General features: G+C 31.8%; 1 protein-coding gene across 2 annotated transcripts; it reads right to left on the reverse strand.

Annotated features, from left to right (window-relative positions):
• Positions 1–8,316: 8,316 nt before the first annotated feature.
• On the reverse strand, positions 8,317–10,786 carry LOC103496369 (transcription factor bHLH30-like). 2 transcript variants are annotated; one of them, XM_008458205.3, is made up of 3 exons: positions 10,155–10,786; positions 9,088–9,572; positions 8,317–8,589 (listed from the first exon to the last, which is right to left on the reverse strand). In XM_008458205.3, coding segments are annotated over exons 1-3 (756 nt in total). In that variant the 5' UTR covers positions 10,425–10,786; the 3' UTR covers positions 8,317–8,588. The 2 variants fall into 2 exon arrangements, with proteins under 2 accessions (XP_008456427.1, XP_008456426.1); XM_008458204.3 differs by having other exon boundaries at positions 8,317–8,598.
• Between the last annotated feature and the right edge of the window lie 4,004 nt (positions 10,787–14,790).

The following is a 14,790-nucleotide window of genomic DNA, read 5'->3' on the forward strand; positions in this document are numbered from 1 at the left end:
TTGTAATTTGTAATTGTATATATTATACAAACTTTTTATTTATCTAATAAAATAAAGTGTTTTATTTTATTTGACATTTAGTTGCATTAACTAACAAAACCAATAAACTAACATCGAAGGTTATCTTCTATAACCTAAACGTGTATGTGGAGACATACAAGTGGATCATGTTTAAGTGATAACCTAAATGGTCTGTAGTAAATGGATAAGGCTGGATACCTTATCCTGGTGACACTACGAAGATGGCCTGCTTTATAGTTGTTACAATTGTTCTAAAGTGCTACAAATGATTTGATCCTAATCATTCATGTCGAGACATTAGAGCGGGGGTATTCTATACAAAGAGTTTGTATAAGACTGGACCATGAAATGAATAGTCTCTCTTATTAACACCGTTACTAGTTGAGAAAACATTTCACCAGGATGACTATAGATGACTTGACCTTAATCCTGAGTGAGTTGTGAACTCCTATCTATGAAGGCGATCCTTTGATTTATATGGGTGAGAGTGGCCTATGTAGCCGACTCAATATGCCTACCATTTTGGGGATTCGTCTGATTGGGGAGCTGGGAACACAACTACACAAGAAGGAATTCACTCCTTCTTTATAGATAGAGTAAGTAGAGAAATTGCTCTCTTAAGGGTTGATTTCAAGACTTGAACAATGTGGCGCCACACCCTCTCTTGGGCTGAGAGGAGTTCAGTTATAATAGGACTATAATTATTGTTCATTAGAGGAATCAATGGTACTTAAGGAGTTAGATGTAACTACAGGGGAAAAACGGTAATTTTTGGCCTAGCTGTACATACGAGCAATTTGTGAAGGGTCATTGCACCGTTGATTGGTTATATCTAATGGACACAAAAATATATCTATAGTTAGAAGAGTGCAACTATTAGTCTTTAGTGGAATGACTAATAGTTAATGAATAGAGATTAAATTTAATTAAAGAGTTTAATTAATTAATCTCATTTCATTGGAGCTTCAATCTGTAGGTCCATAAGGTCCCCTTGTTAGCTCAATAAGGATAAATGAGAATCAAATTTATTTTGGTTTAATTTGAATTGTTCAAATTGATTAAAGGGAATAAATTGTATATGATACAATTAATATAATGTATTTGATACATTATAATGTAAAGTTTTTTATGAGAGAAGTTAATATTTGAATATGATTCAAATAATAATAATAATATGAATGAGATTCATAAATAAACTATAGGTTAAAATTAAATTCGATTCATATTAGAACTATAGATTATATGAGAGATCTAAATCATTGGTTATATTATATATGATATAATATAAAGTTTATATTATATGAGATATAATATATATTAATTAAATTTATATTGATTTTATTTAATTTAATTAATATATATATATATTTATTTATTTATTTATTTATTTAAATAGAATAGAATAACTCCCACGTGGGAAAGAAGGAGAAATTATTTTGATAACTTCCCCTCCATTGTTGAGATTTGTTTTAAAAGAAAAAAAGGGGAAAGATTTTTTTTATAACAGCACAATCTTACAATCTCTCTGTATCCCAAAGAAACAAAATTCTCCCAAAAGCTTCTTCCCTCACCAAAATTACAGAAGCCCACAACTCTATGTGATTTTTTACTTGGAGAATAATGAGGAAGATTTTGTGGTATCTCGAAGCTTGGAAGAATAATTGATTCTACAAAGGTTAGTTTATTTTCATCTTTTCCATGAGAAGCATGTTTATTATTTTTCTTTGAATTTATTGGTTTCATAAATTGAATTTCACTTGCACGGCGTTCATACGCTTTCACTTTAGGAATTCCATTCCTACAATTGGTATCAGAGCCAAATCGTGCAATTGTTTTTTCAATTTTTTTTTAAACAAAATTCAAAGAAAATGTGGGTATTTTTTCTCTGCATTGTTGAATGTGGGTTTGCAAAATAGATGTTTTCGATTTTGGCACCTTAGATTACAATTTTTTTTTCATTAATTTGATTGATGTAAGGGGCTGTTGTTTGGCCATTTTAATTATGTAATCGAGTCTGTAAGTCCGTGTCGTTCGAGACAAGTGTTGCTGGGTTGATGAACGATTTTCGGAGGCATTACGGAGGTTTTTTTCCAGTTCGTACAGATTCAAATCTGTACAGAGTTACAGCAGATTTTGTTATTAAAAAAAAAAAAAAACAGATATATGTTGTACGCGCGTCTTTCAAATACTGTGGATTGCTTCCTGGTGCAGTGGCTGGTTGTCCACTACCGTTGCAAGAAGTCGTGGCTTTGAATTTTAGATCGTGCAGTTTTTCGTTTTTTTTTTCTTTTTGGTTTTAATTAATTAAATTAATATAATTTGATTATATTAATTTGATTGTTTTTTTAGGAGTGCCAAATTCGGTCAATTTTGCTTTTAATCTTTTATTGCATGTGATGTTTTATTAAACAAATTATATACATAATGTATGTCATATAGTTTAAAATCCCACCTTAGGATTATAATTATCATGCATCATACTTAAATATAAATGTTGTATTTTAGTTGCATGATTTTCTAAGCATGCTCATGCATCATATTTAATATAATTGTTATATTATATGATAGCATGTATAATTAATATATCCATGCATCATCCTATAATTTAAAATGTTGTATTATATAGTTTGATTGATGGATGTTTTTATTTTCATTGCATTAATATAATTGTTGTATTGTGTGATGAAAATGAAAATGTATTGAGCATGTCATTACTTAGAGAATATATATATTAAATGACATTAGAATTGCATGTTTATAGATTTTAATTATTTTCTTTCCTTATAAGTGTTATAAGTTTAAGAATTTAGAATTAAAATCTATAATAAAGAGTTGCATGCTAACATAAGGTCACAATTAGTTTTAAATAGTTTAAAATTAATTCTCCTAGACCTTAATGCATAATATTTCTAATGAGATTAGAAATAGGGTTAATCTTTTCTCGTTTTAATAGGATTAAAATGATATCAATAAAAGATTAAATTTATAAAATATTTGTCTATAAGGGACCTTTGTCTAAGGAAGGTTCTGTCTAGGCTGGGGTACTTAAGCTGACGGTAACGGAACACCCCTACCTGGGAACTGACCTGGAAGGTGAATTAGTCAAACATTTTATAAGCATGCAATACATGATTATATTTATCAAAGTGTTTGATGAACAATAATCATATATTGTTAAAACTATCCAATATAATAGTTATATTTGGCCAATTTAACAATGGACTTAGATAAATAATTAGCCGTATTTTCTAAGTTGTTTTTTTTTTTTAAGGAAAACACTAAGTGGGAGGAAATGAGGTATATGATACTTCATTTTTCTTTTCATGTTTCTCCTTAAACATTCACACCGTGAGACTTATGCTCGGTCTCGAGGCACCTTTGCTTGTGTTACTCTACGGGTGATGTTTGTGTAAGTCAATAACAAGGTGAATGGAGATAGTGTTTATAGTAAGTGGGAGAGGGATGTGTGTCAACACATCCCGCGGTCTCTTTCATTAGTTTCTAGTAAATTCTCATGCTCGGCCTTGAGGCACCTTTGCTTGTGTCCCCCTATGGAAGGTGTTTGCATTAGATTTTACTCAAACTCCAGAAATGGATAGGATTTCTTTAGTTTTTGCTCCAATCGGTTTTTTCCCTACGGATTACTTATTAGGGCGGAACTCTAGAATCTAAAATGAAGGGTTACACTTACAAGAAATTTTTAAGTAAGTTAATCATTTCTTGACTAAACAATGATGACTAACTATTATAGGAATAAGAATTATTCTGGTGTAATATTTAGTTGAGATTGTCTCAATTCAGTGAAGGGATAATTAATCACCCTACGGAGGTTTTTATCCTATCTCACTGAAGCATCATTGCAAAATAGATATCACTTAGGATACATTAAAATTTTGCTAAATTGATTGGTTTTATATGGAAAATGCTAGTATAACTAATATAAATAAATTGTATGTTTTCAGTAATTTGATAATGACTAGTGCTACCTTGAATATGCTGGCTGCTGATAAACTTAATGGCAATAATTATGCATCTTGGAAAAATACTATCAACACTGTGCTAATCATCGATGACCTTAGATTTGTCCTAGTTGAGGAGTGTCCTCAAGTCCCAGCTGCTAATGCAACTCGAACTGTTCGAGAACCATATGAGCGCTGGGCCAAGGCAAATAAAAAAGCCCGAGCATACATCTTGGCAAGCTTATCTGAAGTATTGGCCAAAAAACATGAATCAATGCTCACTGCTCGTGAGATTATGGACTCCTTGCAGGAGATGTTTAGTCAGGCCTCTTATCAGATCAAGCATGATGCTCTGAAATACATTTATAATGCCCGTATGAATGAGGGAGCCTCAGTGCGAGAACATGTTCTCAATATGATGGTTCATTTCAACGTGGTAGAAATGAATGGGGCTGTCATCGATGAAGCCAGTCAGGTTAGCTTTATTTTGGAATCTCTGCCAGAGAGTTTCCTGCAATTTAGAAACAATGCTGTTATGAATAAGATTGCTTATACCCTTACCATCCTTCTCAACGAGCTACAGACTTTTGAGTCTCTGATGAAAATCAAGGGACAGAAGGGAGAGGCAAATGTTGCTACTTCCACAAGAAAGTTCCATAGGGGTTCGACCTCTGGAACTAAGTCTATGCCTTCTTCATCTGGCAATAAGAAGTGGAAGAAGAAGAAGAGTGGCCAAGGAAATAAAGCTAACCTCGCTGCTGCTAAAACAACCAAGAAAGCCAAGGCTGCAAAGAGAATATGTTTCCATTACAACCAAGAGGGACATTGGAAGAGAAACTGTCCCAAGTACTTGGCAGAAAAGAAGAAGGCCAAACAAGGTAAATATGATTTACTAGTGCTAGAGACTTGTTTAGTGGAAAATGATGATTCAGCCTGGATAATAGATTCAGGTGCCACTAATCATGTTTGTTCTTCATTTCAGGGAATTAGTTCCTGGCGGTAGTTGGAGACTGGAGAGATGACGATGCGAGTTGGAACTGGACATGTCGTCTCAGCAATTGCAGTGGGAGGGCTTCGACTTAGTTTACAGAAATCTTTTCTTTTATTAAAAGAGCTATCTTTCTCTGCCTAAATCATGTCAATTCTATGTATTTGATGATTTATCTTGGTACATTAACATGGAAATGAGCAAAGAACACTTTCAGGTGACGTAGGATGCTTTTGGTGTTAAAACGAAAATGTTAGCAAGCAAGCAGAACAACTCGAAGTTTATCTCAAGTATTTGGAGGTAGGTGCCGCAACACTCACTTGGTGCCTACACGGTGTATTTTCCAAAGGGTTAAATGTAGTCGAAGTGTCAAAAAGCTCTTGGATTTCTAAATACAGGCGTTGCACTTCAACAAGGTGTTAAAGGTCACGGCACCTTGACAATTTCTATATAAGTTCTTTGTCCTAGGGTTAAACGTTCGAATTTTCAACTATACTTCGCTATGAAGAGTTCAGAGGAAGAAGTCTGGAAGCTAGTAGTTCTTGGAACCTATGATGGTTCGAGGGTGAGCTTGGAATGTTTGCGTGGATCTTTTCCATGCCATCTTCTTTATCTTCTCCACCTTATTCCTCTCAATTGTATTTTCTTTATTTCTTTCCTTTCTCATGTATTTAATTAGGATTAATTCTAAGTTTCTTTCTTTCTAGGTTATGGGAAAATAAGCTTAGATTCTAAACAATGGATTGGATCATCGATTGATGTTGGTTTTGTTAATATCGATTATTGATTCTCTTATAGAATTTATTTATTCTTTTAATGAATACGAAATTTCATTGATTGAGTGGTTTGACAAACCATTTGATTTTATGAAATTGATAGATTAAGATTTATTGTTAATACGTACGTAGCATGAAATTGGTAATTATTCTTTAGGAAGCAATAGGTTAGTTAGGCCTGCAAATGACTTCAGGTATTGTTTAGAAACCATATTGAATGCTTAATTAGACATTCAAAATTTAACATTCATTCTAGTGTAATCCCTTAATCTTAATATGGTTAGAAGAGCATGTTAGGTACAGGTTGAATATATCAAGTTTAGCTAATTAGGTCATTAGGACCATTGATCGAGGTTCCCATTAATTGGGCTAGGCAAAAGAGTAATAATAGATTGAAACTTTTCTTAGTATCTTGAGACAAATTCCTCCAATCTGTTACGCTAGAAGGTTCCCAATTAGGTGCATTATTTCTTGTTTACATTCTTGTATTTTATTTGCTTGTATCCATCTATCTTTCCTTCCATTCCAGCCCCCCTCCCATTTATCATTTTAACCAAATTTGTGTTTAATTGAACTTATTTTTTGTGCATCAGTGGTTCAACACCAAGCTTACCACTATTGCTATGTTTTAATAGCGGTGGTTTGCATGTTTAGGTTATTGGACTTAAAAGGATCTTTTGGGAGCGATACCAAGAGTAGAAAAAACCTCTATATCAATGTTAGAGCTCTTATCCCTACAGATTTATGATTAGTAGAGATGTTACATTTGGAGAATGAAATATTATGCAAAGGAAAGAAGTGACAATTGAAGTTATTAAGAACCCTACCACTAGAATTGATGTGGAGAATCCTAAAAGTTCACGTGCAAAAGACAACCCTAAAAATGATTCACGAGAAGAAGAGGTTACTAGGGAGCAAGTTAAAAATATTGAAATTCTTCCTAATTGAGTCAATATTCATTACCTAGGGATAGATAGATAAAGAAGAGTGATCATTCCTCCAAGTAGGTATAGACTAGTGATTGAGGGACTACACATAGAGAGGGCATTGACTACACATAGATTTTATCACTATAGTCAAATATACTCTTATAAAATTCCTATTTAGTGGTTGCTAGGTAAGCTAGATGTTAAAATTGCTTTCCTAAATGGACATCTAGATGAAACTATATATATGGTGCAACCTAAAAGGTTTGAGGTTAAAGGGAAAAAGGATCTCTATTGTCTTCTAAATAACTCTATCTATGGACTTAAACAATCTCCTAAATATCGGTACAGAAGGTTCAATGACTACATAGAGAGCATTAGGTTCCAAGGAAGTTTCAACGATATTTGTCTCTATGTTAACTCAGCTTCCTATAAAAGGACAATGTAGACTTACTTCCCTACGGTGATGATATGTTATTCACAAGAAGTATTAAAAGAAGATATTACTCATGTCAAAGAACTTCGAGAGAATTTGACATGAAGGATATAGATCAATCAAGAAAGATCCTAAAGAAAGTCTAGAATTTTCCTAGATCCTTTATTTTGAGATACTTATTTACAATTTGACCACTTCAACATAACTCTAGAGAGTTTACACATTTAAGTTATATTATAGATACTTAAAAAATGTCTGAAAATATAATTGTTGTCTTGTATTTTAACATGTCAATCTCACGATAAATTCAATGAAAGTAGAAATATATTTCATATTTTTAGATGTGCATGATGTAAAAAGAAACTATAAAACTAATTATAGTTACCTTCTACTTACTAAAATTTGTATAATAATCATTTTTATAATATCGTATAATTTATGGTAAGGGCTTTTTTAAATATAGCAAAATGAGCAATACTTTTTCACAAAAATGGGTGGTTTGTGCAACTTGATATACTAGTTTTATTAAGTATTTATTATTTTCTAATTTCTAGTTCTACATACATGGAAGTTGTTTTAGAATATATAGATTTTAATCACGAAAAACAATTTAAATTGATGGATCGATTGTAGCAAGCTTGAATCACAAACATAATTGAAATGGCTTTTGATCGTGCCTACTTAAAATTATGAATTTTGTCAAATTTTTTGTTATTGTTAACACCACTTCTACCTCTAAAGGTCAAATGGTAGCAATAAAAGTAAAAATAAAGATGTCAAAATTGAACGGTAACAATAATGATGGTCTTAATGGTAACTAGAACGATAATAGTAACAATACGACATAATTCTCATGGACAATCGAATTGAACACTTCAATTCATCAATCAAATTGTATTATTTCATTACAAATTTAGATGTGGATCTCATGTGTCAATAAACATACACAACACAAAAAGTAATTAAATAGGTTAATTTTTTTTTTATTCTCGTTAATCTATAATGTTATTCATTGGGGTAAACGTAGCATAAATTGTTACAATTATCCACGAAAGTTTGAGGGTGAGGGGAGGATAGTCATTTTTAACTTGAGTTCAAAAACATGTGAATTAGTGACATTAGGACATGAGAATTTGAAGGAATTTTATAGAATAGATTATAACATAGTCATCTCAACAGTCACACAAAGACTGTTTACAAGAATCCAAAAGAACCTCAAATAGTATAATTCTTTATTTTGTAACTCAAAGCCAAAGTATCTACAACCTTAATTGAATCAGAAGTTTACAAGACATATACGAATGGATGATCGTACGGATATGGGAACATATGCAAAAGAATGAAAAGGACAGGAAAAGAAATAGGAAGCAAATAAAGAGAATAATAGAAAGAATGCTATGAACAAGGCAGTCTACTGTAGTTTTAAAGTCTGCACAGTCCTATCATCAAGCACATCAGCTGTGTCCCACCATCACATTATTGTCTGCCAATCCTTTAAACCTCTATTAGATTCACTAATCTTTGGCGCACGAGTACAAACAAAAAAACAACAAACAAACTGATGGACCAAATTTCAGTGAACATTTTCTCGACCGTGTACGTGAACATTTTCCGTCACTATGATCACATTTCCAGTCCTCCAGACGAAAGGAAAGGAAAAAGAGAACACACAGCTATTAATGGTTACTATTAACTTTTATATTATATCGCTGAACAAAGATACAATTTCCACAAATATTCGTAAATGAATTCAGAAGATACATATTTGTAACATAATCTATTTAGTCACTCCTACCATTTGAAATGATGGCTTAACATATTAGTGTAATTTGTATGCCTCCCTTGTACTATTCTAGCAGATGGATTATTCGTCATTATCATTACTCATTTATCACCACAGACCTGTTTCTTGAGTTTTATGGACATATATTAACTCAAAATTAAAGATCAAAAGACCAGTACAAAGAAATCATATGCTCACCAGAAATCACCCCTGGAAGATGAACTTGATGAATTGAACAGAGAAATTCGCCGTCTCTTGTTTGGAAATGTCATAAATGAAAACTCTTGTGGATCCGAGAACTTGTTAAGCACAGATTTGATAGCTTGGTGCACGGAGGTCTCGAGGAACCGCCGCAATTCAGTAGTTTCAATGTTTCCTTCTTTGCAGCTGGTTAACACAAACACATTCTTCATCCTGCCATTTAAGGTGGCAATCTCTGCCCTTTGTATAATCAGGTCCAGAGCATGAAGTGCCCTTCTTAAATCAGGTAGCAATCCGGGTTTATAATCACAACATAGCGATGCTCTAATCGAATACGGTACTCCATTGAATCCATCCTCCTGTTCAACTGTTATTTCATCAATTTCTTTTGGTATGATATGTGCATCACTAACTTCTGCAGCAGCTCTTTTCAGCACTTTCAAATGGCTAATTACTTCAGCAAGTAGTGTTGCTTTGTCCATCTGATGATTGAAGAAACACAGAAAGTCAAAATGATACTCATGGCAAGCATAAAACAAGACTATATTTCATAAGAGTACACTTGAACAAAGATAAAGACCAGATTGAAAGAGATACTAGAAATTGTCTTATATCCATAAATAAATCTGGTTGGTGCATTAAATATGGCAAATTGAGAAGTAACTTAACAGATGCCTTTAGATAGATGATGTCTTCACCACTTGTGAACATGAATATTCATTCATTCAATTTAAAGTCAAATGAGTGACATCATGTCAGCTAACACCAAAACAAATAGATGCTGTGAATGAATGAATGAAAGTCAAAACAGAAGTTTTCTTAAACTAGAATGAGCTTACCCATTCCAAAAATTCTCAATTCTCTATCATTTTAGAGCAAACAAGACATAAATGACCCAACAAGCATATCCTAATCAGTACAATTAATACGTCCTTACCATAAAGAGTGTTTTGGACTAATCTCTTCTTTGTTATATTATTAAAGACAAAACTAAAACCCCAAATTGAAACAAAGCTCAACCAAAATCCCTAATAACTAAAAATGGCAGAAAAAAAAACCCCCACCTTCTTCCCACCAGGAACAAGACTTCTAAGACTCCCAAGATGGCCATTGATTCTCGCTCTACGCCTTCTCTCAGCCTCGCTATGGTTCTTCAGCGCCGCAGCGCTCCTTTCAGTTGGAACCCCTTTACTCTCGAGCTTCAATGGAGCCTCCACAAGCTCGTCTCTCTCGCTATCGAGCACTAATGAAGAAGTGGAGACCGACCCATTTCTCATTGACGCAGAGCTAGCGCAAAACCCATCGTAAGAGTAAATCTGAGAGAAATGTCCCATGAGCGAAAATGCCCAGAAGGGAAATTGAAAAGGGTATGGAAGATTGATGGTTTGACGGTGAGTTACAGAAGAAGATCAAAGGGGTATTTTCAGGAATGGAAGAATTAGAAAAGGGAAGATGGACATTGTGGCGTTGGAGTTAGAGAATTGGGTGGCGAACAGAGAGATCTTGAAGGTGCGTTAATGGCGAATGAGTCAGCCTGCAATAGGGAGGGGACAAGTAGGTCGCGTGGGAGTGAGAAGAGGAAGAGCAAAAGTCGTGGGTATGATTTAACAGCGGAACCCATTAATAATGTTTGCAAATTAAGGAAGTGGAAATTGTTCTTAAATTTTCAACAGCCCATGGAAATTTTAACTTCTGTATACTTCGCCAAACAATTCAACTAATATTCATAGATGCATGATCCAAATTTGAACACCAATCTTCTATCATCTATTAAATTATGAAAAAAGTTCATGGATAGCTCATCCAACTCTATTGTTGATTGAGCTACCATTACATAACTATACTAATTAAGATGTTATAATATCTATTAATAATTTAAAGATCTATGTATTTATCATCTTCAAGTAAGTATGGATACAATATCTGTTATTATCCATTTATCTAAAATGCTAATAGATTGATATTCACCCCTATGATAGTTGGAGTAAAATATATATTATAATTATTGAGAACCTAGAAAATAAAAATCCTTATTGTATTCGCTAAAATTCAATTATATAACTTGTGCTAAGAATCTAAAAAAATAAGAATCTAAAAAAAAAGGGGTTGTTATCACTTTATGTTCAGTGTGGATGTGTGTATACATATAACGTTAAAAATATTATTGACTCAATTTTACAAAAATGTCAAGAAGAAAAAAAAAATACCGATGAAATGATAATGTCATGAATAATTTTAGAAAAGTTATAAGAATACAAACTTAAATAAAACTGATCTAGTTAGTAAATAAATACTCTACACTTTTTCAAACAAAGTTAAAATGTTTATATATATATATATATATATATATATATATATAGATATAGATATAGATAGAGTGGTAAATTTTCGTAAATGAAACAAAACAACCAACTATTTAACTATTTACCGTTCATATAACAAAGTCCGTAAAGTTAGTCATTTTTTAAATATTTCAGATTTGTTCTTTCGTCTTCCTTGTCCTCGTTGCGATTTCTTTCATCGTCTTCCTCCTTTTTTTTTCCGCTACAATATCTTTCCATATCTTCCTCATTTTTTCTTTTCTTTTTTTGTTTCGTTGCAATTTCTTTCCATATCTTTCTTCTTTTTCTCTTCTACCGAGTATAAAAAATAGCACAATCTAAAACTAAGTTGAGTATTTTGGCCCATATTGATAATCTTTGAAGTGGGAAGTGGGTATATATTCTTAAACCTTCAAATGAAATCTCAAACTAAGTTGGTAGTGTTAATATAACCCTATCACCACACGTGTGTGCGCATGTTTGCTTTGTTCAACGCGCATTCGACGTTCGCTCCCTACCTTAACATTACAACATTACGATCGTCACTCTCCACCTCTCTACCTCCTTCACTTATTTATAAATTGGAAGGACCTATGGGTTTTTTCCGTTTTCGAAATTGTTCTATACGGTAGCGTATCCAAAAATTTTGCATAGGGGGCACTATATAATAAACACATTAAAAAATGTAAAAAAAATATATATATTAATAGCTTCAAAGATTAATTAATTTAATACGTATTACAATTGTCTTCTACAGTTTTCTTGTTTCCAATCTCTCCCCTCCTGATTCTTCACTTACTTCTGGTTTGAACAAGTAGCAACATAAACAAAATGTAACATCCTTAGAAATACTATTCTAACCAACTAGGATATTCTTAGAAAAGTATGATTTCGAGGTTGACAAGGACCTTTTTGTAGATATGCTCTACGAACTTGATCTTGAATATTATAATTATATTCATAAATTCTAGTTCTTAGACTAGAATTTGTAGGTAGTTCTCCTAAATTGATTTCTTTATAAGATCTATCAGAATCAGGAATATGTATCTTTTTTAAGGATGATGACTCTATAGTTTCTACGGTTGTTTTTCTTTTAAAATATCTCTCCATGTTGATATGTCAACTCTACAAAATTAGTATTAAACAATATAAGTATTATGATTTATCACATAGATTGAAAAAGTATTAAAACTAAAAATAGTAAGAAGAATTTGAACTTACCGACGAATTGATATGGTACGTATATTCGAACGATGAACGGAAAAAAACTTATCTTCTGACCTTTAATTCTGAAATTAATAAAATAAATATATACATAAGTAATATAAATGTGAATTTAAAAATTACATCAGAAAAAGAAAAGAAAAAAAAAAGAATAATACATTTTTCATGGAATATTGTTGAGAGAGTGAAAGTTTAGATCACCGACTTTGTTGTATTTTTTCTAAATATTTATTTAATAACAAATGACGGCGGCTAGATAATAATCTGACATTTAAAAAGATAAAATTATTGAGAATCTGAAAGATATTTGATGTTTAGGAAAAGAAAAATATTGATACTTGGAATAAAAATTAATTAATAAGAATGATTACGATTCAAACCTCTAACTTAGGGGGTACAAAATGAGTGCACAACCGCTACACCAAAACTAAAATATTGAAAATATAAAGCATTGTTTAATATATATTATAGTCTGATACTTCAAAACTAATATTAAAATATAAAAATTGATAATGTGAAGGGGAGACGTGACTCCACTGACCTCTTAATAAATCTGTCCTTGTATACAGCGTAAATATTTTGCCGTTTTATTATATATTTAGAAAGATCCTATATATATATTAATAACATTCGGTAGCTTTTTGTATTTTCTGGATTTTCGTATAATAAAATAAAAACGTCTGACTCCATATCAATGTTGAGCCTATTAAAAACGTCAAAGTATTTATAGAATTGGTAACATATCCATAAAAAAGTATATACTAGTTGATTTTATTTTTCTAAAAAAGAGCTTTTTAGTTAACTTATTAATTATAAATATATGTCTTAGGAGTGTTATCTTTTGGATTAATTAAGCATAACTTAAGTGCATCTACTAGAATCTTTTTTTTCTTGCAATCTACACTCAGCTTTTCTTTCAAATCAGTGATTGATAACTTAAGTAAAACTTTTGGATTCTGATGTTAGATTTCTCTCTCTTCTTTTTTTATAAAAAAATAAATAATTTTTTTCGGTGATGATTAAAGTTGTATAAATTGTATAGGGATCTTTTCAAAAATATAAAAAAAGCGACAAAATATTTACACTCTATAGAACAATTTCAAAAACGGAAAAAGTCTAGAGGTCTATCGTGTAAAATACCAAAAATGCCCCGTCAACCACGCCGTCAATAATGCGTGCGTAATATATTTGCGATTTATACACGATCATTTAGATATGGTTCAATATAGACGCGATCGTTTAGATATGGTTCAAATATACGCGATCGTTTAGATATTACTCAATATATACGCAATCGTTTAGATATGGCTACAAGGTTATTGTTTAGATATGGTTATAATTTAGACGCGATCGTTTAGATATGGTTCAGTATATACGCGATCATTTAGATATGACTACAATTTATACGCGATCGTCTAGATATTGTTACAATTTATAAGTGATCATTTAGATATGACTACAATTTATCTTTTCAATTCCATCGTTTAATTTTATTACACGATCGTTTAGATTTGGGAACCCAAATCTAAATGATTATTTTTTTAAATTTGGTACACGATTTTACTAATTCTTTTGGTACACGATCGATTACTTTTTTTTACACGATCGTTTATATTTGGCTGCTCCAATCCAAATGATTTCTTTCAAGATTTTTTATACACGATTATTTTTACACGATCGTTTACTTTTTTAAACGATTGTTTACATTTGGCTACTCCAATCTAAATGATTTTTTTTCAAGATTCTTTCTACACAATCTTTTATTTTTTTTACACGATCGTTTACATTTTGCTACTTCAATCTAAATGATTTTTTTTTCAAGATTCTTTATACACGATCTTTTTTATTTTTCTATTTTTGTTGTACACAGTCTTATACACGGTCGTTTAGATTTGGTTACCCAAATGTAAACACGTAAAAAAAAAAAAAAAAAGAAGAAAGACGATAGAAAGAATTCGCAGCGAAAAAAAGAGAGGAAAAGTAGAAAGAAGATAGAAAGAAATCAGAGCGAAAAAAAACGAAGAGGAAAAGAAGAAAAACGATGGAAAGATTAAACGGCATAAATAAATAAATAATTGAAAAATAGAAAAGATAATAGAAAGAAATTGCAAGAAAGAAAAAGAGAAAAAGAAAAAAGACGAAATCGTAGGGAAGA

Source organism: Cucumis melo, chromosome 11 (assembly GCF_025177605.1).
Source record: "Cucumis melo cultivar AY chromosome 11, USDA_Cmelo_AY_1.0, whole genome shotgun sequence".
In the NCBI taxonomy this organism is placed as follows: domain Eukaryota; kingdom Viridiplantae; phylum Streptophyta; class Magnoliopsida; order Cucurbitales; family Cucurbitaceae; genus Cucumis; species Cucumis melo.

Excerpts from the sequence above, each read along its gene's own strand:
- LOC103496369 (XM_008458204.3), bottom strand. The coding sequence starts at position 10,424 with ATGGGACATTTCTCTCAGATTTACTCTTACGATGGGTTTTGCGCTAGC. Across the intron at positions 9,573-10,154 it reads TTGTTCCTGGTGGGAAGAAG|ATGGACAAAGCAACACTACT; the intron begins GTGGGGGTTTTT and ends TTCAATCATCAG.